Source organism: Oncorhynchus mykiss, chromosome 15 (assembly GCF_057628025.1).
Source record: "Oncorhynchus mykiss isolate SJ-2025 chromosome 15, ASM5762802v1, whole genome shotgun sequence".
NCBI lineage: Eukaryota > Metazoa > Chordata > Actinopteri > Salmoniformes > Salmonidae > Oncorhynchus > Oncorhynchus mykiss.
In genome coordinates, this window is record NC_143036.1 from 20,345,801 (window position 1) to 20,370,107 (window position 24,307).

General features: G+C 41.6%; 3 protein-coding genes across 3 annotated transcripts in view; 1 reads left to right on the plus strand and 2 right to left on the minus strand.

Moving 5' to 3' along the window:
* Positions 1-2,755: 2,755 nt before the first annotated feature.
* Positions 2,756-11,518, minus strand: LOC110489749 (twisted gastrulation protein homolog 1-A). The gene is made up of 5 exons (XM_021562619.3): positions 11,102-11,518; positions 10,302-10,448; positions 9,200-9,299; positions 6,434-6,706; positions 2,756-5,391 (listed from the first exon to the last, which is right to left on the minus strand). Exons 2-5 carry the CDS (start codon positions 10,419-10,421, stop codon positions 5,210-5,212), a joined length of 675 nt encoding a protein of 224 aa, XP_021418294.1. The 5' UTR covers positions 10,422-10,448; positions 11,102-11,518; the 3' UTR covers positions 2,756-5,209.
* Positions 11,519-11,853: 335 nt separating this feature from the next.
* LOC110489750 (gamma-soluble NSF attachment protein) lies at positions 11,854-16,351 on the plus strand. Its single transcript, XM_021562620.3, has 12 exons — positions 11,854-12,142; positions 12,491-12,558; positions 12,761-12,845; positions 12,999-13,016; positions 13,133-13,163; positions 13,393-13,502; positions 13,663-13,729; positions 13,918-13,988; positions 14,070-14,148; positions 14,284-14,363; positions 14,633-14,762; positions 15,337-16,351. Exons 1-12 carry the CDS (start codon positions 12,090-12,092, stop codon positions 15,469-15,471), a joined length of 927 nt encoding a protein of 308 aa, XP_021418295.1. The 5' UTR covers positions 11,854-12,089; the 3' UTR covers positions 15,472-16,351.
* A 226-nt stretch (positions 16,352-16,577) lies between these two features.
* Positions 16,578-24,307, minus strand: part of LOC110490939 (piezo-type mechanosensitive ion channel component 2) — a 159,616-nt gene continuing 151,886 nt past the window's right edge. The window contains exons 40-51 of the mRNA XM_036944026.2: positions 24,168-24,300; positions 23,814-23,961; positions 21,653-21,867; positions 21,303-21,461; positions 20,947-21,094; positions 20,424-20,612; positions 20,138-20,230; positions 19,740-19,909; positions 18,975-19,091; positions 18,550-18,629; positions 18,190-18,400; positions 16,578-17,927 (exon numbers count right to left, since the gene is read on the minus strand). Of these exons, the coding sequence (XP_036799921.1) occupies positions 17,672-17,927; positions 18,190-18,400; positions 18,550-18,629; positions 18,975-19,091; positions 19,740-19,909; positions 20,138-20,230; positions 20,424-20,612; positions 20,947-21,094; positions 21,303-21,461; positions 21,653-21,867; positions 23,814-23,961; positions 24,168-24,300 (1,919 nt within the window). The 3' untranslated portion in view covers positions 16,578-17,671. The remainder of the gene's footprint in view (positions 17,928-18,189; positions 18,401-18,549; positions 18,630-18,974; positions 19,092-19,739; positions 19,910-20,137; positions 20,231-20,423; positions 20,613-20,946; positions 21,095-21,302; positions 21,462-21,652; positions 21,868-23,813; positions 23,962-24,167; positions 24,301-24,307) is intronic.

The window sequence follows — 24,307 nt, forward strand, 5'->3', positions numbered from 1 at the left end:
TGTTCATTATGTTAAATATGTATATTAGAAGGGTTATGGGAAAAGATGGTGTCAGTAACTCATTAGGTCAGCGGATTGCACCAGAGGAGAAAGATGCCTAGTAAAGCTATAGTTGACTGTTTCTTTTGGATTCAATTTGGCTCTTTCTACCGTTTCATTTGGATTAAAAAAAAATATATATATATATTTCACCTTTATTTAACCAGGTAGGCCAGTTGAGAACAAGTTCTCATTTACAACTGCGACCTGGCCAAGATAAAGCAAAGCAGTGTGACAAAAAAACAACAGCACAGTTACACATGGGATAAACAAAAGTACAGTCAATAACACAATAGAAAAATCTATGTACAGTGTGTCTACGTGGAGTAAGGAGGTAAGGCAATAAATAGGCCATAGTAGCAAAGTAATTACAATTTAGCAAATTAACACTGAAGTGATAGATGTGCAGATGATGATGTGCAAGTAGAAATACTGGTGTGCAAAACATTTTTTTAATGTAAATAAAAACTATGGGGATGAGGTAGGTCATTTGTCTCTTTCTACTGCTTCTTTTGGATTTAATTTGCATGTTGCTACTTATCATTTTGTACTTAAGGATTTGACCTTTTTGCCATTCATATCACTTGGAACCTATTTAACCTAATCTGGATTAAAATGCTTTCTTTTACCATTTACCAAACTGGAATCTGTGACAAACAATGGACAATTCACTTGTGAGTAATAAATACATTTGAAAGGGGAAGTATGTATGCAAATGTATGCAGTCGCTCTGGATAAGTGTCTACAAAATGACAAATGTAAATGCTGTACTAGGATCTGTCCATATAATCCTATTCACAATGATCTAAAATAGCACTTCCACTCAGAGATGCTTTGTGGATACGGGCCCAGAAGTTGCTGTGCAAGACAGGTGAGCTTGGAGAAGTCTTGCTAACTTTCTAACTCCTGCAGTAGGCTCTCATCCCCCACTGGACATAGGGGAGGATCGTATACGCAGGAGTTAGACATTTACAGAGTTTGTCTCTGAGGGCTGTGAGATGGTGTGTTAAAAGTCCCCAGCAGGAAATTGTAACACAAATTTTAGGCTCAGCGTTATCTTTTAGTATACAGTTTTTATATTACAGTAATGTAGTCTAGTAAAAATGTGTCAACTGTAATGATGTATATCTTATAGCACTATTTAGGGCTCCCAAGTGGCACAGCGGTCTAAGGCACTGTATCTCAGTGCTAGAGGCGTCACTACAGACACCCTGGTTTGAACCCAGGCTGTATCACAACCAGCCGTGATTGGGAGTCCCATAGGGCGGCACACAATTGGCCCAGCTTCATCCAGGTTTGGCTGGTGTAGGCCATCTGTGGCAGACCAGGGGGTTTGGTCAAGACGTTTACACAGGTCAGACACGGACAGAGTATGATTAGCTCGGTTTCAAGGGAGTTTATTAAATAATAAATCAAATGAAAAGGATAGGTCTCCCCCATGAGACCCTCTCCGGGATACCATATTCTGGGCTCCGGGTCTGGCTGTATCCTGTCGGGCACACAAACTCAACTCCCTCGTCTCCAACTACACAGAAGTCACCTTACTTCCCCCAGTCCTCTCCTGTGTGTTGCCCTTCTGACAGCTTTATGGAGCTTGTACAGCTGTAGGCCACACTATTTACCAAGAGAGTTTATCTATATTCTTCGTAGCTGTCTATTAGGGTAGCTGTCAGATCGGGTCTGGCCGGCTAGGATCAGTTCTATATAGCATAAGTTGAGATCAGTGTGGAAGAACTTGACTGGCCTGCACAAAGCCCTGACCTCAACCCCATCGAACACCTTTGGGAGGAATTGGAATGCCGACTGCGAGCCCAACATCTGTGCCCGACCTCACTAATGCTCGTGGCTGAATAGAAGCAAGTCCCTGCAGCAATGTTCCAACGTCTAGTTGGATATGTTCCGGTCAGCCAGACAGGACAAATTCGACTGGCTGAACCCAGGTAAGTAAAGTTCGGCCTGCCGGTCAGGACAAATTTGGTGTTCTGTCCAATAAGATAAGCTTGGCCGGCTTGCCAGATAAAACAAGTTCGGCCAGATACCCTATACTGAGGAAGCGAAAACAGTTTTTGAAAATTTAGCTAATGTATTCAAAATAAAAAAACATACCTTATTTACATAAGCATTCAGACCCTTTGCTATGAGACTCGAAATTGACCTCAGGTGCATCCTGTTTCCAATGATCATCCTTGAGATGTTTCTACAACTTGATTGGTGTCCACCTGTGGTAAATTCAATCGATTGGATATGTTTCTGGAAAGGCACACACCTGTTTATATAAGGTCCCATAGCTGACAGTGCATGTCAGATCAAAAACCAAGCCATGAGGTCGAAGGAATAGTCCGTAGAGCTCCGAGACAGGATTGTGTCAAGGGACAGATCTGGGGAAGGGTACCAAAATATTTCTGCAGCTTTGAATGTCCCCAAGAACACAGTGGCCATTCTTAAATGGAAGAAGTTTGGCACCACCAAGACTCTTCCTAGAGCTGGCTGCCTGGCCAAACTGAGCAGTCGTGGGAGAAGGGCCTTGGTCAGGGAGGTGACCAAGAACTTGAGACATCTGTGGCATTGTGTTATGTGATCATGCTGTTTAAATCAGCTTCTTGATATGCCACAGCTGTCAGGTGATGGATTTTCTTGGCAAAGGAGAAATGCTCACTAATGGATGTTACCAAATTTGTGCATAACATTTGAAAGAAATAAGCTTTTGTTGCATATGGAACATTTGTGATATTTTATTTCAGATCATGAAACATGGGATATATTTTTGTTCAGTCAAAAAGTGCCCCATACAATAAGAGGATCCACTGTATCTATGCTATATAGGGGAAAAGTTGTAAATTATTCTCTTGGTTAAAAATAATTTGTCGTCCAGTAGGTTTTTATTTAAAGTTCCAATATTCTCGCCCTCGTGTAAATTCTGTAAGTGTAATGTGTATACCAATTATTTTATGGCCTGACAGCATTCTGTCCCTTATCAACACTTTACTTTATGTCATTGTCGCTGGCACCAAAAGTTATCAAGACGACTAGCTTGATTGATCCTTCGCCATGTTTCTCTCACTAGGTCAGGATATGTAAGCCGCCATATATCCACTAGTTCAGATATATGCATAATATTCGTAATTTCTTTAAGAGCATGAGGGTGATAGTTTGTAGTGTGATTTCCTTTACGGTCCATTGAGGTACTTAAAACCGTATTATAATCTCCCACAATAATAATTGCGTCATGTATTGCCTGTAAAGTCAAGTTATATAGCAACATCATTATTTGGACCATATATGGTTAATGAGACAAATCTGTTTTAGGTCCCCCAGTCATTTTGTCCATACAACTTTGTCTAAAAGTGTAGAATGAGTTTCCTGCAAAGAATAGATATTATATTCCTTCCTTCTTTTAGCCAGATAAAGACGGATCGTCTTGTTACTATCTGCAACACCATTACATACAATTTTAACTAGCTATACTTATTTCACCACTTACCATGTTTGTAAACTTACCATTAAGAAGTACCATGGTAATTGAGTGTCCATATAAACTGTACCATAATATTTGCACTGTTAAGCATATCGTAGCTGCGACTAAGGAAACCTCTAATTGTCCTTCAATATTCCACCCCCATCCCATGTAGGGTTGTCATTCCAGTGAATGTCTGACCAACCCTTTACACATGGATCCTAGGGCCTTTCAAGAGATATGGGCTCATCCTTTAAAAAGAGCACATGGTGCCACCTACAGTACAGAACCAGATCCGCAGCGAACATCATTTCGAACCCCTTCCCCTCAGTTGTACTGCATATTTCAAAAAACATGCATATCCTAATTTATTCCCACAATTGACAAATAATATGCATAATAATAAGCACTTCTAATGATTGCTACCCATAATGGCCGGTAGTAGGAATTCTACATTTTGGTCAACTGATGTGGGATGCATGCCCCTCTCTCCCTTTCCACCCATAGTTCGACCTACCCCCACACCCAACTCAAATGTTCAACAGTTGTTCCATCCCTGAGCCCAACTCAAGAGAAAACTTGATGTGTGAATGCGTATACAGTTTGGCTGTTTAAGAAGGCATGCCAAATTAAGCCAGAATGGGAAGATTTGATTAACCAATATCTAGTGTTGGCTGATGAAGCTCGGATACCCCCAACACCCCCACATGCTGGTCCCCGGTTGTGAACTTATCTGTCTGACCGGCCTACCAAACTTATCTGGCTGCACTCGTCTCATCTGTCCAGCGAGCTGACCTTAACCCATCTGGCCAATTGTCCGAACTTGTTATATATCCCATCTGTCTTGATGACTTGTCCTATCGGGCCAGCCAGCTGAACATATATCCCATCTGTCTTGATGACTTGTCCTATCGGGCCAGCCAGCTGAATTAGGATAAATTTGGCCAGATTAAACTATCTAGCCGGCCAAACTTATTTCTGAAATTATCATATCTGGCCAAACTTGTCCTAACTTTTCCAGGCCTGGAAAACACAAAATTCCATCACCGTACAAACCGTGCTTATCCTATCTGGTCAGCCAAACATGTCCCATCTGTCTGGCCAGCTGAACTTAACCCATCTGTACCAAACATGTCCCATCTGTCTGGCCAGCTGAACTTAACCCATCTGTACCAAACATGTCCCATCTGTCTGGCCAGCTGAACTTAACCCATCTGTACCAAACATGTCCCATCTGTCTGGCCAGCTGAACTTAACCCATCTGTACCAAACATGTCCTATATGTCTGGCCGAACTCATTTTCAATTATTCGATTTAAAATAATGTTTACAGTATGAAACAAATCATTTAAACTGCACATATAAAATCAAACATGTGAACGGCTGGCTATTAGTTTGATTGAATATGGACGTTGTTTCCTAAAATAACACGTGATCAAACAATTATACAAATAGCATTTACTCTGATTTTCCATGACACCAAAAATAAAATGCCATTGCATTACACATTTTAAAACATTGACCTCTCCTCTTAACTAGAAAAAAATTCAAAACGATATATTTCTAATTTGCTAAAGAACCTATAAAATATAAAAATGAGCAAAAATAATTCATAATACATAAAAATAGTGAAGCATTATGAAAGTCATATTCCTCAGTTAACCTTCACCTGCTACTCCAGATAGTCCCCTAATGTCGCCAGTCCTATTAGCTTCAATCAGAACAGGCAGTTCATACACTTGACAGTTTTGCTGCCGTAGTCGAGGCACTCTGGGCCGATACACTCACAGCAGGCATTGTGGAACCAGCGGTATTTGGAGCCCCCCATGGACTCACAGTATTGCTTGCACTGGCGGATGGACACGCAGTCGTCAAAGTACACCACAGTGCACATGTTATCTGTGGAGGGGAAAGACATAGCATTCAAAGGCTTATTTCTCCAAGGAATACAACAGGGAAATATTACCACTATCCATTTGAAAAGTTTACGGAAAACATGCTTAGTCTTCACTTTACGAAGGTACTCTAAAGCAGGGTTTCCCAAACTCTGTCTTGGCCCCCCGGGAAAAGGGAATCCGGAAACACTGGACATATTTAAAAATGTAGGCATAGCCGCATGACTCGTTCAGAATTCCCTGCTCAGAAATATGATCAGAATACTAAACCTACATGAACTGTCAAGTGGCCTCACACACACACACACAGGTTCCTACAAATCACTAGGACCGGTTGCTGAGTAGAAGACAAATGGAGTGGATGCACAAGAAAGTCCACAAGGCCAGCAGCAATCTACTCAATTTGCAGGGCTAGCAGCCCACTAAACCCATCAAAAGATAGCCCGAGATTGCATATGTTTTAATGGAGGGGGTCTAGCCACCAAGCTCGGATCAAAGCAGCTTTAGCAATGACTTCATTATAGCTCTCCCTCTCCTAAAACAATATAGACTGTCGGGGATTTGAGCTATTCATTGGCTCTTGGGGTTTCCCTAAAATAGTGGGATGGACCAAAGTTCATATCTTTAGCACTTACGGGGGTGCCCAATCTGCCAGAATATTTTATTTAACTAGGCAGCAAACCGACTTTGGCGACTAGTAAGTATTTTATTTAAACCTCCCTCTTTGGGCTGGATGTTTCAATGTGTAGTTCATACAGTCATAACCTGTGAGCATCATGTTACCGATGTGACCTTGCTGAGCTTCACAATAGAAACTTATAGACACGATGTGTGAAAAATGACATGATCGGTCCCATGACTTGAATGATATTTTTGCTACAAATGCTAAACTATCGTAGAATTTTCAGAGTCTTCTGATGAACTAAAACTTTGATAAAAGGCATCTTTGTAAGACTATGATGTGCCCCGCTCTGTTTATTCTCTTATTATGGAATACCCAGCAGCTATGATTGTCCCCAAAATTCAACCCGCTCATCCCTCCCTACCTTCAGTACTTTGGGTGTTATCGTAGCTGGTGTGGATACTGTTCCCGGTCAGGGAGACATTTTGGTGCTGGTCCTCCAGAGTTTCCAGGAAAGACACCAGGTTCTCATGGTAAGATAGTTCCTCAGCCACAGGGAAGGATACCACCATCATGTTGATAGGTGCTTCGCCCTCGGTGAGGGCACGGAACAGTGAGGGGATGGGTCGGTAGAGTTCCTCCACCGTGCTCTTGGAGGTAGCCGGAGTATCGCTGTAGTTCCTGGGGTTACACATCCCTGTGTGATGGGATGCAGGAAACAAGTTGATAATTGGTAAATAAATCAAATACTTTTACAATAAATGACTGATCATCAATAAACCACTATTTGTTCATATGTTACTCACCATTCACTGCACTACACTTGTAAAATAGGATGGGTGCACTACCTTGAACAATCAGTGAATAATGGAAGGAAGGATTTGGAGGAGCTCAATATGATGCAAAAACCAAATACCCATCCTCATTAATCCATTCTGACCCTGGTTGTAGTTTGCCCTTTTCAAATGTGCACCTAGTACGTGGGACCAAGTCACTAGCAAGTCTCAAGCAAAATGGTCAAAGTTTCAAGTCCTAAGTAGAACTGGCAGAGTCTAGAGTCAATTCCAAGTCGTGCATTTTAAGAGCGAGCTGAGCCAAGTTATTTCAAGTCAAAAAAATAAAATAAATCAAGACATGCAATGACATCAATCAACTACAAATCTTAGTATATTTATTGGAGGCTAGCAGACAGCCCTTTTCATTATTTTGTCTACAACACACATTTTGATTATGTAATAATACATTTTAACTCATTCCAAATGCAAGCTTCAAAAGATCAATATCAAGCAATTTTGACTTAACAAAAGACCTATGCTAGTAATTGTTGCTTGATGCCCCATTGCTGGTGCGATGGCAAAGCAAACAGTTTATATGCTTGATCCCCAAACTATTTTGGGAGCTGTATATGGCATTCCTTTCTAACTTTTTGTTTTGCAAGTGTGATGCCTGTGGCTACTCTGGCTGCGTGGAGAGTAATCCACGGAGTCTCTGTGCCACAAAATGAGTGACAAAACCTGGCCAGACAATCTAAAGTCATGAGTCAAGTCGAAGATCCAAGTTAAGTCTCAAGTTTTGGTTTTCTATCATCTCGAGTCTCAAATTTGTGAAGAGCCAGACTCGAGTCCAAATCATGTGACTCAATTCTACAGTCGTGGCCAAAAGTTAAGAATGACAAATATTAATTTACACAAAGTTTGCTGCTTCAGTGTCTTTAGATATTTTTGTCAGATATTACTATGGAATACTGAAGTATAATTACAAGCATTTCATAAGTGTCAAAGGCTTTTATTGACAATTACATGAAGTTGATGCAAAGAGTCAATATTTGCAGTGTTGACCCTTTTTTTTCTCAAGACCTCTGCAATCCGCCCTGGCATGCTGTCAATTAACTTCTGGGCCACATCCTGACCGATGGCAGCCCATTGTTGCATAATCAATGTTTGGAGTTTGTCAGAATGTGTGGGTTTTTGTTTGTCCACCCGCCTCTTGTGGATTGACCACAAGTTCAACGGGATTAAGGTCTGAGGAGTTTCCTGACCATGGACCCAAAATATTGATGTTTTGTTACCCGAGCCACTGGTTATCTTTTTGGCCTTATGGCAAGGTGCTGGAAAAGGCATTGTACGGCACCAAACTGTTCCTGGATGGTTGGGAGAAGTTGCTCTCGGAGGATGTGTTGGTACCATTCTTTATTCATGGCTGTGTTCTTAGGCAATATTGTGAGTGAGCCCACTCCCTTGGCTGAGAAGCAACCCCACACATGAATGGTCTCAGGATGCTTTACTGTTGGCATGACACAGGGCTGATGGTAGTGCTCACCTTGTCCGGAGAAGACAAGCTTTTTTCCGGATGCCCCAAACAATCGGAAAGGGGATTCAGAGAAAATGACTTTACCCCAGTCCTCAGCAGTCCAATCCCTGTACTTTTGGCAGAATATCAGTCTGTCCCTGATGTTTTTCCTGGAGAGAAGTGGCTTATTTGCTGCCCTTCTTGACACCAGGCCATCCTCCAAAAGACTTTGCCTCATTGTGCGTGCAGATGCACTCACACCTGCCATTCCTGAGCAAGCTCTGTACTGGTGGTGCCCCGATCCCGTAGCTGAATCAACTTTAGAAGACGGTCCTGGCACTTGCTGGACTTTCTTGGGCGCCCTGAAGCATTCATCACAACAATTGAACCGCTCTCCGTGAAGTTCTTGATGATCCGATAAATGGTTGATTTATTTGTAATCTTATAGGCAGCAATATCCTTGCCTGTGAAGCCCTTTTTGTGCAAAGCAATGATGACGGCACGTGTTTCCTTGCAGGTAACCATGGTTGACAGAGGAAGAACAATGATTCCAAGCACCTCCCTTTGAAGCTTCCAGTCTGTTATTCATACTCAATCAGCATGACAGAGTGATCTCCAGCCTTGTCCTCGTCAACACTCACACCTGTGTTAACGAGAGAATCACTGACATGATGTCAGCTGGTCCTTTTGTGGCAGGGCTGAAATGCAGTGGAAATGTTTTTTGGGGATTAAGTTCATTTGTATGACAAAGAGGGACTTTGCAATTCATCTGATCACTCTTCATAACATTCTGGAGTATATGCAAATTGCCATCATACAAACTGAGGCAGCAGACTTTGAAAATTAATATTTGTGTCATTCTCAAAACTTTTGGCCACAACTGTACAACTCTGGCACCTACCCACACAGTCGCAGCACTCCTCCCACAGTGTACCCAGACAGAGCATACACTCCTTACAGCATGAGCAGTTCCCATCAGAGGGCCTGCACTGACACAGCTCCTGTACATCACAAAACACACAATGTATATTATAACATAGTCACATTTTATGTATGTGGCAGGACTGATGTACATAAGTGCATAACTCACAAGTAAGAGAGAAATTCAGCAATATACAGTGAAGGTGGCACACATTTTGCATAACTCTTGTATGCATTTAAGCCTTCTATCATGTTGTGCAAACATTCTTTCAATACAGTAGTCTCAGTCTGGCTTTAGTTGTTACATGAGCGCCAAAACAATATAACATTATTTTTGTGTATTGAGCACGTCATGGTTGACTCAAACAAGAAAATAAGCCATACATATCCTGTTAGAAATCACTACGGGCGGGTGTGTGTAACTGCGTATGTTTGAGGAGTGGGCCGACCTTAAGCTGCCTGTTCTGTGACTCCTCCAGTGCGGCTGGGAGGGCAGTTCAAAGGGAGAGCAGAGGTCAAATTCCAGATGTGCACAGGGATGGAGCTAACTAAGCACACAGTGAAGTGTGGTTGTGGCTGCAACAGCAACCATGGAAGGTATACAGATATCAATCTCCATTGGCCATCGCATGTACAGCCAAGGTAGACTAGGCTACATCCTTTGAAGACACTGTGTGGCTGTAAATGTAAAACATGCGCCTGATTGTAAGCCAAGTCAATATCGAGTACATTTTTAGTATCCCCGCTTTGTTAGTTGAGTGTTCTCAGAAGGGTTAATTTAGTGTACAGGTACTGTTGTGGTTGTATGCATGTTTCCAGTATAGAAATAATGTAGAGATTTTAGGTTAATGTAAAATGACATACACACTGTGGAAATGCATAGTGGGAGGTGCATCAAGTCCTACAATATTGGCATAACACTATGGCAGTGGCAATTTACTCTGAAAGGACATGAGAGATTCCTTATAGAAATTCCATAGAGTTCTCTCAAAGTGATTTAGTAACAGAAAAATGGTATAGTGAGACAAAAGTTTACCTAAACCGAAAGCCTTTTAAACGCACTAAGAGTTTAGCCTTCTTACCTGAATGAGGCACTTGCTGACATCACTGGCACAGAGAGCCTTGTTGCAGGCGGTAATCATGGAAAGTCCAGATAGAAGGAAAAGAAGTGCAGTGGATAGTAAAAATTGAGTGGACTTCATTTCCGACACGCACGAAACAACGATATCCTGCACCGACAAAAACAAAGAGTCAGACAAGAATTTGGAATGTACCCCTTATTCAACATCAACAAAATACCTAGACGTCATCGGGACTCAACAAACATACTAATAAAACGCAGGAAAAATCGTGTCAAGGAACCATCCCTTTGATTCAATTGTTATTGTAAATTGCCCGTTTGCTTTAAAGGGGCATTATTCGCTTTCTACACAAATCTCCCAAGTCGTCAGACCCACTGCAATGCAAACATTGGTTTCCCGCTTGCTGGCAACTAAATTACAAAGGTTGCTTGCTGCGCATTTAATCTTAAACTCTGAATACATTTAAAACGTTGTATAGCTATTACGGTAATCTAATTCAATAATAGCATGTTGATCATGCAAGTAGCGCAGCGCAACCCTCTTAAAGACCTCAGGGTTACATAAGGAAGGAAAGTTAAATTTTATCCTGAAATTAAACACTTAGTTTGGATAAATTGTATGAAAAGTCTGACACTTTTCAGGCGCCGTTTATGAACAAACCTCGTGTTTTGGAGAGGCATATCCAAAGCTATAAACACCTTTTCTCAACATCAACCAACTAGGAAGAAAGGATGCCGTTTTTGTCTTGGTCAAAAACGCACACCGATTAACAATATAATAAAAGTAGTAATCAAACTCACCTTGCCCAACTTGTCGATTGTTGCTCCAGAGGTGAACGTTTCTTAACCCCTTTTCCACCTCTACCTTTCAGAATTAAAGCATGTTCTGATGGCGTGACTCTCCACACTCTCTACACAAAGCAGACAGGGGTAGGCAAGCGCCTTAAAGATACAGTTACCATTTCAGACACAGGAGCCCTGCTCAGGTGAACCCGAGCCAAGACCACTGTCAATTGGTATCATGTGATAGGCCATGTCTACTGGTTTGGCAGTGATATATTCGACTGGGCTATACGAATTTATTAGCTTATCACATAGAAAATAGTATAAACAATGTTTTCACTGATAACAATAGCCAGATGAGGGCTAGACACCACTCTGAGCCTAGTTCCTTTCTAGATTTCTTCTTAGGTTCCTTCTAGGGAGTTTTTCCTGGCCACTGCTTCTTCCTCTGCATGGCTTGTTCTGGGCTGGGTATCTGTAAAGCACTTTGCAACTGCTAGTGTAAAAAGGATTTATAAAATACATGTAATAATAGAGGAATTATATTATACATTTTGTAGGCTATATAAATGAATAACTGGAGATTTCATAATGCATTGCAAATAGAGATTAATTTTATTGTTTATTTCACTTTTGTATATTATCTACCACACTTGCTTTGGCAATGTTAACATATGTTTCCCATGCCAATAAAGCCCCTTGAATTGAATTGAATTGATGAAAAAAGACTAGTTTTCTGGATTAGGAAGGGCGTTCAACTGAGAAAAAAAACGAACTATTACATTATTGCCCAGTAGGTGCAACATTGTAACGTTGTCGCAGTATATGAGTAGAAAAATAAAATGCAACTCACGAGCTTCCGTAGTCAACAAACTGATGAAGGAAAGGTCTCCTGAAACCAGTAACGGCAACATCTCACTACATTTTAGCCAGTGAGAACTTAAATATTAATAATTGTTTCATTACATTATTAGTAGACTACACAGCAGAGCTGCCACTGGACCAGATGGCTGCGAAAATCAACGAGGCGCACGACCACATTGCCAAGGCTGAAAAATAGTAAGGAAATCTCGCTAGCTAGATGACTTTAGCTAGCTAGATTGCGTTTGAGCTATTACAGTAGGTTGTCAGCCACTATCATAGTATTGGTAATCGTGTATTGTAAAGTACCTATGTATAAAACAAATAGCATAGGAATGGTATTTTCAATTTAACAAGCTAGCTTGCCATTCTAGGTAGGAAGCCAGCTGAGCTGCACTGCAGTTAAGCCTGTCGGTATCACTTCATCAATACTAGGGCGTCCATACCTGTATTACATCCTATGGCAAATCCATATGATTGTAACTTTTTTTCAGAAGCAATGCTGCTGTAATGTTTGACACTGAATACGATTCATTTTTCCCACAGTTTAAAGACTAGCTTCATGAAATGGAAGCCTGACTATGACAGTGCTGCATCAGAGTACTCAAAAGCAGGTATTGTATCCGAGGTTCATACATTCTATGCAGCAACAATTTGGACCTGAATGTATGTCCCCTACTACAACAACATTTGATAGTCTAGTTGGGCAATAGCACACTGTCAGTAATATTAGGCTATATTGCAGAAGTGTTGCTCAAGTTGTCTTATGATTTGGCTTATTATAAATGCATAATGAAGCATTCCCTTCTCGCCCAGCTGTTGCCTTTAAAAATGCCAAGATGCTTGAAGAAGCGAAGGAGGCATACCTGCAAGAGGCAGAGGCACATACCAACAACAAAACGTATCCTTTCACTGCCAATGGGGAGGGAGGCTTATAAATGGTTTTGCAGGTTAGTTTTGAACAAGGTAATTGTATATGCTTTATTTGAACATTGTGGCCCACAAATATCTGATAATAACATCAACGTTTTCTTTAACTCAACTCAATGTACAGACTTTTCCATGCAGCCAAGTGAGTATAAAAGATCTAGGCTTATCTTATGTAATGATATTAATAGAACCAGAATGACACTGATTTGTCTATGTCTGGTTGTATTTAATGTTGCTAAGGAGATCTTTCTGTTACAGAGCACTTGAGGCAGCTGGTATGATGCTCAAGGTTAGTTTTAATGTGCTAAACATTATTGTCAATCATATATACTTGTTATCAGAGGTCGGGTGAAATTTACTGTTGCGTTTATGCCATAGTTTTTACGTTTTTGTTGCCCCCTTCTGGATTAAAAGGCTTTGTTTTTAGCCAGACGCTTTTGACACATGACATGACTACGGTTTTAATATTAACTAGCTACTAACGCTAATCATTGACAGGCATGTTTTTTTCTCTCCAGGACATGCAGAGGATACCAGAGGCTATCCAGTATATTGAGAGAGCAAGCATGATGTATGTAGAGAATGGCACACCAGACACTGCAGCCTTGGCCCTCGACAGAGCTGGAAAGTACGTACCGGTTGCCAATATTGATCGTCTTAGACGGTCTCTCAAAATTAATTCCCTGTCAACATTGGCATGTCACTGTAAACGTATGATGATGCTCGTTGTTATTCCTCGTTTTGATGCTCAGGCTACTTCAGTTAAAGTTGCACTTTTCTTTTTTCAGGCTAATCGAATCACAGGATCTAGCAAAAGCAGTGGATCTGTACCAGAAAGCTGCATCAGTGTTTGAGGTACGACTTGAATTTTTGATTCTAGAGAACACCAATCATTGAGTTGCTTCCAAGCCACAGCCTCAGTTCAGGGTCACATCTGCAGGAATCTCAGTCTTATTTCATTGATATTGGATATATATTAATGTGATGAAAAGTGACCAAATCAATCAAAATATTCTTGATATGATGAATGTATATTTCTGCAGAATGAAGACCGTCTACGTCAAGCTGTAGAGATGCTGGGGAAAGCATCAAGACTTCTCGTCAGGCAACACAAGTAAATTCTCACCTGCTTTCCAGATTGTTCTACCTTTCCTACTCATTCCCTTCCAGCTAACTGTTGCTTTTGGCCCGTCAGGCTTGATGAAGCAGCAGTGTCGATTCAGAAGGAGAAGAACATGTATAAAGAAATAGAGAATTACCCAACGTGTTTTAAGGTGTGTTTAAGGATCTTTCACTTATTTAGCCTGATAAAGACAATTGACCGTGTTCAAAACTGAGCAGACTCTGTTATTATTACCCCTGTTGTGAAGATTAAAACCAAATGGTTGCCTGTGTATTTTTTTCTTCAGAAAACCATTGCCCAAGTGCTAGTCCACCTTCACAGAAATGACTTCGTAGCAGCAGATAAATGTGTTCGAGAGAGTTATAGGTACTGACTTTACATTTGTCTAACTAAAAGGTAAATATGAAGGTTATGAATTTTGTTATGTTTGACTAGGGATTCATAATTCTGGTAACTTACCCCAAATTCCAGAAATCCCGGGTTGAAATATTCCTGGAGTCAGGAGGTAATAAGCACGGAATCTGTGAATACTCCACCCGGGATTTCTGGAAATATTTCTGGAAAACCTGGGAATTTTGGGAAAGTTACCTGAATTTTGCAACCCTATGCTTGACCATTCTAACCTTTGACCCTAGTCTGCCAGGCTTCAGTGGGAGTGAGGACTGTATTGCCTTGGAGCAGCTCCTGCAGGGCTACGATGAGCAGGATGAGGACCAAGTGCACTGCGTCTGTAACTCGCCCTTATTCAAGTACATGGACAATGATGTGAGTGTTCTGCCTTGTGGCTTATACTGTATGTAACCATCATTCACTTCAAAGCATGTTATCACATCATTTGAGTATCTACTTCTCTCAATTGTGTTCTGTTGTCTCCTTTGATCACATTTAAGGTCTTTAAAAGGTATGGAATCATGAGCTGTCCTTTCCTTATGAAACCTTTCTCCTAGCCACCCCATAGATGCATTTCCAGGCTAGCCTGAATAATGCAAAGTAATTTATTAATAGAAACAATAGCAGTCCAACTGCTTGCTTACCTGCGTCACCCATCTAGACCCTGCTTTCTTGTTGTTTTGTAAGATTTATTATATTTTACATTTCTTTAGAGCTATTTCTTAAACCTCTCCTGATCAATTCCAGAAAGACACACACACCTGACTCAAACTAACCAAGGTTTTTCTGATTAGTTCATTAGTTGAATCTGCTGTGCTAGTTTAGGAAGAGATCAAAAACATGGAACTGGCTTTGGGTACTCAATAAGAGGTTTAGGAAACACTTCTGAGAAACAAATACTGTAGAGACAACTTGCCATAACCTGACCACAGTGCCAATTGTCTTGCAGTATGCAAAGTTGTCCATCAGCCTGAGGGTTCCAGGGGGGGGTAAGAAGAAGGCTCCTGCTTCAGCTGCCGATGCTGGGGAAGGAGCGGAGGCAGGGGAGGCTGATGAGGATGAGTACGCTGGTGGGCTATGTTAGCCACAGAACCTGGACTTCCTGTCTGGACCAGAGCACTTCCAGTTACCTGTTAAGGATGGGTGTCGGAATCTTCCACACCCTCCCATTCTCAGCATGCCAGGGGGTCGTGAACTTTGCCTTGCCTCCCATCGCCAGATGTACAACTGTAGGCACTCTAACCATCAAGCATAACAACGAGTTATGCTCATAACAATAACATAAGCATGGTAATATAATATCACTGTGGAAAATAATCAAACACTACTTAAAGATATATTATTTGTCCCTTTTGGGGTTTACTGCGATTGTAAAATAATGTATATTTTGCTACATTTGAAGTGATATAAAACATTTGATTTTGAATGTTGATCTAGGTTTGGTAATGTATTTGTTGTATTTGCCTCAATGGATCATCAAGGTGTTTTCTCATTCAATCTACAACAGTATGCAACAAGATACTCGGTGTGAAAATAATGATTTGCACATTCACCTTACAATATCAAACTCTGTGCTTCAATGATTGATGCGTAAAGGGGTGGATGAGATGATTTCTGAATTTGTACAGTATGAAGTGTTGAAAGCAGCCATTTCAGTTACTATTGTGTGTGAAGGCACTTATAATGAATCAAATTTGTTTAGAAAATAATATATTTGGGTAATTGGTATATTATTGTACTTTAGTTTCTTCTAGATTTCAGAATGCCTTTCCATTTGTATTATATGTTATGCCTGTACTTTGGAACTGACTGAAAGCTAGATGATGATTTATGTTTACAACTAATCTTAAAATGTGTGTCAAGTCTTGTGGAGTATGCAGGCTTGATGTTTGTGGCATGCCCTCAGTGTTTTTACTGAATCGAGTCATGGAATGGAATAAAATGGCAGCAGGTCAGCTTTCAAACATTTGTTACATTCAGGTCACTGAACCTCGATAACGTCACAAACTAGATTCCTTACACATGAAAACAATCTATTCACTTACACATGGTGCTGCATTTTCCAATGCATAGATTTGATGGCCTTGATCACATTTTTGTTGAACATATGAACTTGTACATTTAAAATAACACTAACTTGTAATGTCAAAAACAAGGGGTTTTCAAGCAATCAAATATAACCGACACAGGTTACACACGTCAACGACAGTATCTGTATTTAGGCCCTCAATTCTTAGGTCTTTATAGGGGCGCCATCAAGATGGACATGCTCCATAATATAGAAATATAATTCTAATCTCTATACAGTGTTCATCACATCACTTTTTCCCCTTTATTGTTTCTCTTTCCTAGGTGTACTACAGGTTCAAACAACCAAAAACGTAATCCCTTTCTGGTGAGATGATACACATTTCCTGAGAACGATGTCTGCCACAGCTCCCTTGATTACTCTGTAGAAACAAAATTAACGGCAACAAATTATTGTAACTTCCCACTGCGCGCAGACGTCAATTCAACGTCTATTGCACGTTGGTTCAATGTAATTTCATTGAAATGACATGGAAACAACGTTGATTAAACCAGTGTGTGCCCAGTGGGTTGTCTTCAACCTCTCGTCGTTGTCTTGCTGGAAAAGCCAAAGCACTTCCAGGTAGGCTACTGTAAAGGGAAATATCTTGGAAAATCAAAGTGTCAAGTGTCTCTCAGTCGCTGCCCGCTTCTCTTCTCTTTTCCCTTCTCCCGTGTTAGCTCAAGAAAACATGTCTGTTCAAGTTTACAGCCAGCTATCAGTATATTGCACAACCCTTGGTTCATGTTTCCCAATAGGAAAAAGGCCAGACGTCTGGAGGCAGGCAGGACAGCTGCAGTCTGTCTCCCTGTCTGTGACATCTCAAACACACTGACTGATGGCTGCAATTCTTCAGAGTTGTACTAAACGAGTACAAACAAAAAACAGCTTCTTACAGAGGAGGCTGGTGAGGGGAGGACGGCTCATAATAATGGATGGAATGATATCTAACGCATAGAAACCAGGTGTTTGATACCACTAAATTCATTCCGTTCCAGCCATTACTATGAGCGCGTCCTCCTAATTTAAAGTGCCACCAGCCACCGCTGTTCTTCAAAGTCCCCTTTCATGTGTAGGTCATTGTTTTTCATGGCAGGCTTGATAGGGAGAGGGTCCCTTAATACCATCCCACCAAAATACAGGGAGCATAGCGAGCTAGCTACTTCCTGCTGGATTGTGCTTTTTTCATGTCTCTGCCCCCCACTAGGTGGCACTGTCATTTAGTTTTTTGGTCCCTGGTCCACTTGATCATAGTCTCTGGTGAGCGGTAGAGAAAGATGAGCTTGGCATAAAGGTCTTCCTCCAGCTCCAGCTCGCCCGTCTCTCTGACCAGGAAGATGTCGGTACACAGCTTCAGGATGCGGTCCACGGCGGGCAGCTCCTCAAACATGATGGAATGGGAGATGCCGCTAAAGAACTCGCGCACAAACTTGCCGATGACCAGCACCACCGATGCATACAGGCCCATGATCCTGCCGGTGAGAGACAAAATGACACATTATAAGCCTTGTTATAATACATTAAAAAAGGCACATACATGTTTATGACTACTGATAAAGCAATATAAATGCACGAAACCTTTTAGAAAGCAACACCAGGGTTGTGTCCAGTAAGCACAACACAACATTTTGAAATGAGCTGGTATTGCCTGACAAACAATCCAACAATGATTGTGTGTCTCACTGAACATGAGTTACATGACCCAAGTCAGACCGTCAGATATCCTCCACTCACCCGTATCCTGCCAGGAAGCCCAGACTGGGCGGGCTGACTTTGTCACTGAACACGTAGAGCTGGAGGCCTGCCTCTCTCTTCTTCCCCACCGCCGCACCCCTCATCTGGATCTGTCCCGCCGATGGCTGGTCTACGATCCACCACTCCTGGATCTCACCACTGCTGTTGTGGGTTCTCTCCAGGTCGAGCAGGATGTTCTTGTAGCCGTTGTCTGAAATGGAGATATCATAAACAATACATCAACGGTAATAAGAGGGCGATGCGTCAGTTCAAACACAAGTGTTCATTTCAGGACGATGTAAATGTCTAAATGTTTCTATCCACATGAAGTCATTCCAGGTTTAAGGATTCGTGCATTACCTTTATGGAGTTGTTCTATAGGTTTGGCATTGGAGTCACTGGGAGCTCTGAGGAAGCATGGGAAGACTTGTGCTATGACCCTGGAGAGGAGGGGAGAGAAAGAGACAGGACATTTAAAGATGCAGTCCGGGATCTTAATCTCAACAAAACAGAACATATTGTACGAGTTGGATTTGTAACATATCATACAATTTGCACAAAAAAAAAAATGGATGATGTAGTACACAATTCAAACTGGGACCCGTTTTGGCTCGTGAGCACCACTTTCAAAACTGCTGTCTCCAATTATACAAAGTTGTGGAGCATCACTTTAATTATGAATGATTTATCAAGCATCTATAAAAGTCCTTATGAAGGGGTTATGAAGGCTTAATTAAGCCTGAAAAGTCATAGTCTGTTTCCCTTAGCATAGGCAGGCTACTTACACAGCCTGGTTTCTGGTCCCATTCAGGAGATCTACTAACTCTTGTCGTGTTGTCATATCAAGGTATGCTACATGTTTATCTGTCGCAACTTCAGCTTTGGCTCCAAGACTAAGATTCCTGTTGAAGAGAGAAAAATCCCAATTACAGACAGTAGATATTTTGCAAGTCAAAAATAGTACACCACACATTCTTTCCCATACATATTACTTTGTGCACTCGTAAATGGGCAGATATCCCAACAGATATTTTACGTCTCTAAAGTACTATGTAATCTATGTGGACCTACACAACACTGTAGTTACTAAGTTATTTGACCAAGTTACAGTTCAAAACACCTTTGAGTTTCTAAGAAGTGTGTGAGTGTTGTGGCTCTATTCAGTCTGTAAAGCTGAAGCGTTACAGATTCCCCGATAGAAATGTAAAAGGTCATTTCCGATTGAGCCGACATATGCAGCGGTTTCCTGTGAATGGCGCCTCCGCAAAAGCGTGAACATTGCCCATAAATTTAAATCACTGTGTAAAGTCGAACTTCCATGATGCGGATTGAATAGAGGTTTGGTTCTCACTCCGATAGTAAGTGAGTATGTTTTCATACATGTGTGCATTCGAGTATTGGTTCCTCCAGGTTAGTGTTCATCAGGGCACGCAACGGAAAACAGTTGAAAGCGTTTTGCAACGCTAATGAAAATGATTATCTTATTGGACTGTTTCAGTCTGTTTTCTTCCCTTTTGGTGCCTAATGAACAGGGGCCCTGGTTCTCTTACCTCTGGATGGTCCAGGACATGGTGACAGGGAAGTATTCCTCCTTGCTGAGAACATCCATAAGGTTCTTCCTGCTGGGGGGGCTGATGGTCCACAAGGAATTGGAACTACCCTCTAGCTCCGCCACAGTCACATCCTCTGACGTGTATGCCTCCAAGAACTGCATCGCTGACTGCATGGATAGAAGTATAGAAATATTAAAACACACAATACTTACATTTGCAAGTCCCTGGTGAGTGGGAGGAGAAAGGCCTTAATTATAGTAATATACAGTAATATATTCAAACCAGAATGTAATAGTATTCAAACCTATAGCGTCAAAAGATATTTGAAAAGCTTGAGAAATCTGGCCTAAAATGAAGATTCAGAAAGCAAGCTTTAAAATGGGTGGTTTTCTTACCGGAATGTAGTTGTATGAATTCATGAAGTCTGAAAAATCTGCTTTGCTGATGTCCTTCAGTTGATTTTGCTGGGCACTCATAGTGAAGATGGGCTGAAGGAAGAGATACCAACGTTAAGATACTAAAATCAGATAGTAATGTGTCAAATTCTAAAATTAACAAATGGCAATAAAGAACTGATACTGTCAACCAGGGTGTCAATTCCATTTAAATTCAGTCAATTCATTAGGTAAACAGAAATAAATGGAATTGCCCCAAACCCTGCCTTTGACACAGTTTTCATACCTGAAAGCCTCCCAGGGTGATGGTGACCGATACGTCCAGAGGTTTGTTGACCACCCCGGCCACGGACTTGACCAGCGACATGAAAAGCAGGGGGAACCAAACGATGCAGATGAGCAGCATGACGATCAAACCTCCCATCCCATACTTCACCACCTTCTTCTTCTTCTGCCCGCGAGGCTGGGGGTACCTCTGGTAAACAACACACATACAGGATTAAGCCTCTGAAAATAACAAATTGTTCAGGGAAATAAATGATCAAGTTTAGTTACAGTTTTTATGAACATTTTCTAACTTTTGGCAAACCTACATAATTGGTGCCTTTATTTTTATAGTGCTTTTCAATGTAAGTAACAAAGTGCTTCACATCATAAAATAATACAAGAAAAGAAAAAAACTCAAACCTGCTGCAACTCATTTCCACAAAGCCTCTCTGACAACATACTATCTTCTTCCCCTCTAAGCCTCATTCAGAGATGGATAGGGAGGTCCTAGAGAACTAACACAGCGGGCCGTGGTCCCTCACCTTCTCTGACATCCTCCAGCACTTGAGAACAAAGATGTGAGCGTAGATGTCCTCTACACAGATCCAGCTGGACAAGCTGAGAGTGGTGTCCGTCCACACCCAGTCCATCACCGCTCGCAGCTCTGTCAGGAACGGGACCAGGCGGAACCTGGAAATCAGGAATATTGAGGACAATGTTAGGGTAATGTTAGGACCAACAGTCAATATAGGTTATGAACCAGCTTATGGCAGGCAGGTATTGGGAGCATGTGCCGTCACTGATTAAGTTTGTCTCATACCTTTTTCATAAATTCATTCAATTCTTGATTATGCTGTCGTCTTGTGATTGTAGTTACACTATTCTTCAGAGCACTCACCCTTGGAAGAGGAATAGGTTGAGGTAGTTGTAACTCTTGGTGAGAAAGTTGCCCAGGACACGGGTGGGGTAGCCACACCGGATCTGATAGGCCGACAGGCCAAAGTAGATGCACTTGACAAAGTACCACAGCTGGGCCACTGTGTTCTTACTGAACCGTCTGGTGTTTAAAATGGAAACAATGTTAACGATAATCTTTTGAAGGACCTTGAAAACATTCACAATTATGCGTTACTTACTAATGAAGCAACCATTTAGTAAGCAATATACAGTATTTAAAAGAAAGAGGGAGCTGGTTATGACTATATGACTAAATTACTAAATGTTAATGTTATCTCTCCACATTCATACCTTTCTGTGACTCCAGGCAGGATGAAGAACATCCAGAAGTGGATACCGAACACCAGGATGACCTGGAAGATGACTTTTCCCATGACAGTCTTGCGGAGGTAGAGGGCTCGGTCGATGATCATGGTGCCAAACTGGATCAGTACCATCACCAGGAAGGCCTCGGGAACCTGGTCCTCCGACAGGGAGGAAGTGATGTCAGCTGCGGCAGAGTGTTTCTATGAGAGACAGGAAGTCATGTTATTCATTTGGAAGGTTTTTGTTTTCTCCAATGTTTCAAGTTCAAATGTGTTCTTGGCCATTTAGGGAAAATTTCAATTCATTGCACTTGGTTTCAATCACAAACACAATGAATAAGAACAGTTTATAGTAGAAAGTATTCAGACCCCTTGACCTTTTCCAAATTTTGTTAGGTTACATCCTTATTCAAAAATTGATTAAATTGTTGTTTTTCCTCATCAATCTACACACAATACCCCATAATAACAAAGCAAAAAACAGGTTTTTAGAAATTGTTGTTATCAATTTATAAAAAATAAAAACCTGAAATATCACATTTATGTAAGTATTCAGATCCTTTACTCAGTACTTTGTTGTTGCACCTTTGGCAGCGATTACAGCCTCGAGTCTTCTTGGGTATGACGCTACAAGTATGACACCTGTTTTTGCGGAGTTTCTCCCATTCTTCTCTGTAGATCCTCTCAAGCTCTGTCAGGTTGGATGGGGAGCGTTGCTGCATAGCTATTTTCAGGTCTCTCCAGAGATGTTCGATCAGGTTCATGTCCGGGCTCTGGCTGGGCCAAAAGCCACTCCTGTGTTGTCTTGGCCGTGTGCTTAGGGTCGTTGTCCTGTTGGAAGGTGAACCTTGGCCCTAGTCTGAGGTCCTGAGCGCTCTGGAGCAGGTTTTCATCAAGGATCTCTCTGTACTTTGCTACGTTCATCTTTGCCTCAATTCCTGACTAGTCTCAGTCCCTGTTGCTGAAAAACATCCCCACAGCATGATTCTGCCACCACCATGCTTCATTGTAGGGATGGTGCCAGGTTTCCTCCAGATGGCCAAAGAGCTCAATCTTGGTTTCATCAGACCAGAGAATCTTGTTTCTCATGGTAGGAGAGTCTTTAGGTACCTTTAGGAAAACTCCAAGTGGGCTGTCATGTGCCTTTTATTGAGGAGTGGCTTCTTTCTGGCCACTCTACCATAAAGGTCTGATTGGTGGAGTGCTGCAGAGATGGTTGTCCTTCTGGAAGGTTCTCCCATCTCCACAGAGGAACTCTGGAGCTCTGTAAGAGTGACCATCAGGTGTTCTCCCGGATGGCGCAGTGGTCTAAGGCACTGCATCGCAGTGCTTGCTGTGCCACCAGAGATTCTGGGTTTGAGCCCAGGGAGGTCCATGGGGCGGCGCACAATTGGCCCAGTGTCGTCCGTGTTTCGGAGGATGCGCAGCTCTCAACCTTCGCCTCTCCTGAGTCTGTACGGGAGTTGCAGCGATGAGACAAGACTATAACTACTACCAATTGGGGAGAATATAATGTGTAAAAAAAAAAAGAGTGAACATCAGGTTCTTGGTCACCTTCTCCCCCGATTGCTTAGTTTGGCCAGGTGGCCAGCTCTAGGAAGAGTCTTGATAGTTCCAAACTTCTTCCATTTAAGAATGATGGAGGCCACTGTGTTCTTGGGGACCTTCAATGCTGCAGAAATGTTTTGGTACCATTCCCCAGAGCTGTGCCTCGACAAAATCCTGTCTCGACACTATGCGGACAATTCCTTGCACCTCATTGCTTATTTTTTTGCTCTGACATGCACTGTCAACTGTGGGACCTTATATAGACAGGTGCCTTTCCAAATCATGTCCAATCAATTGAATTTACCACAGCTGGACTGCAAACAAGTTGTAGAAACATCTTCAGGATGATCAATGGAAACAGGATACACTTGAGATCAATTTCGAGTCTCCTAGCAAAGGGTCTAAATACTTATGTAAATAAGGTATTTGTTTTTAATTTATTACAATTTTTTTTTTTAATCTAAAAATCTGTTTTCGCTTCGTCATTATGTGGCATTGTGTATAGATTGCTGATGATTTTTTATGTATTTAATCCATTTTAGAATAAGGCAGTAACGTAACTGAATACTTTCCGAAGGCCCGGTATATATCAAACTTACCCCAAAAGCCCAGAAGCCGAAGACGATGATGATAAAGTCAACAGTGTCGGCCAGGAACATGAGCACATAGACGTCTGTCACAGCACTGTACTCTGGGTGGATCAGGTTGTAGAAGAACTGACGGATGGGAATGTAGATCTCCAGGGTTCTTAACGGAGAATGAACAAAGATTTACAAAACAATTATCTGGTCACGTAAACAAGGTAAACTAAATACTTTATGAACAGACAATGTTGTTTTTATTACCAATTTAATATCCTGAAAAGTGACTGAATATTGTCAGTTAGTAGCTGAATAAAAGTGTAATATGGTACCTTCAAGTCGATATTCAAACATGACATCCAGACCACCTACTTCTTGACAATGAAGCTCTTGGCTTTGATGAGCTGCTCTCTGAGTTTGTCCAGGATCTTCTCCCTCTTGCTCCTCTGCTGGACACTCCTCACACTGTCCCCTCTCCGTAGGCTCTGCCTTGAGCTCACGCTGTCTGTGGA

Coding starts and splice junctions, on each gene's coding strand:
- LOC110489749 (XM_021562619.3), bottom strand. CDS start 10,421: ATGAAGTCCACTCAATTTTTACTATCCACTGCACTTCTTTTCCTTCTA. Junction 9,300..10,301: donor TCAGCAAGTGCCTCATTCAG/GTAAGAAGGCTA, acceptor TGTGATGTACAG/GAGCTGTGTCAGTGCAGGCC. Junction 5,392..6,433: donor TAACACCCAAAGTACTGAAG/GTAGGGAGGGAT, acceptor TCCCCTCCACAG/ATAACATGTGCACTGTGGTG.
- LOC110489750 (XM_021562620.3), top strand. CDS start 12,090: ATGGCTGCGAAAATCAACGAGGCGCACGACCACATTGCCAAGGCTGAA. Junction 13,164..13,392: donor CAGCTGGTATGATGCTCAAG/GTTAGTTTTAAT, acceptor TTTTCTCTCCAG/GACATGCAGAGGATACCAGA. Junction 13,730..13,917: donor AAGCTGCATCAGTGTTTGAG/GTACGACTTGAA, acceptor ATATTTCTGCAG/AATGAAGACCGTCTACGTCA.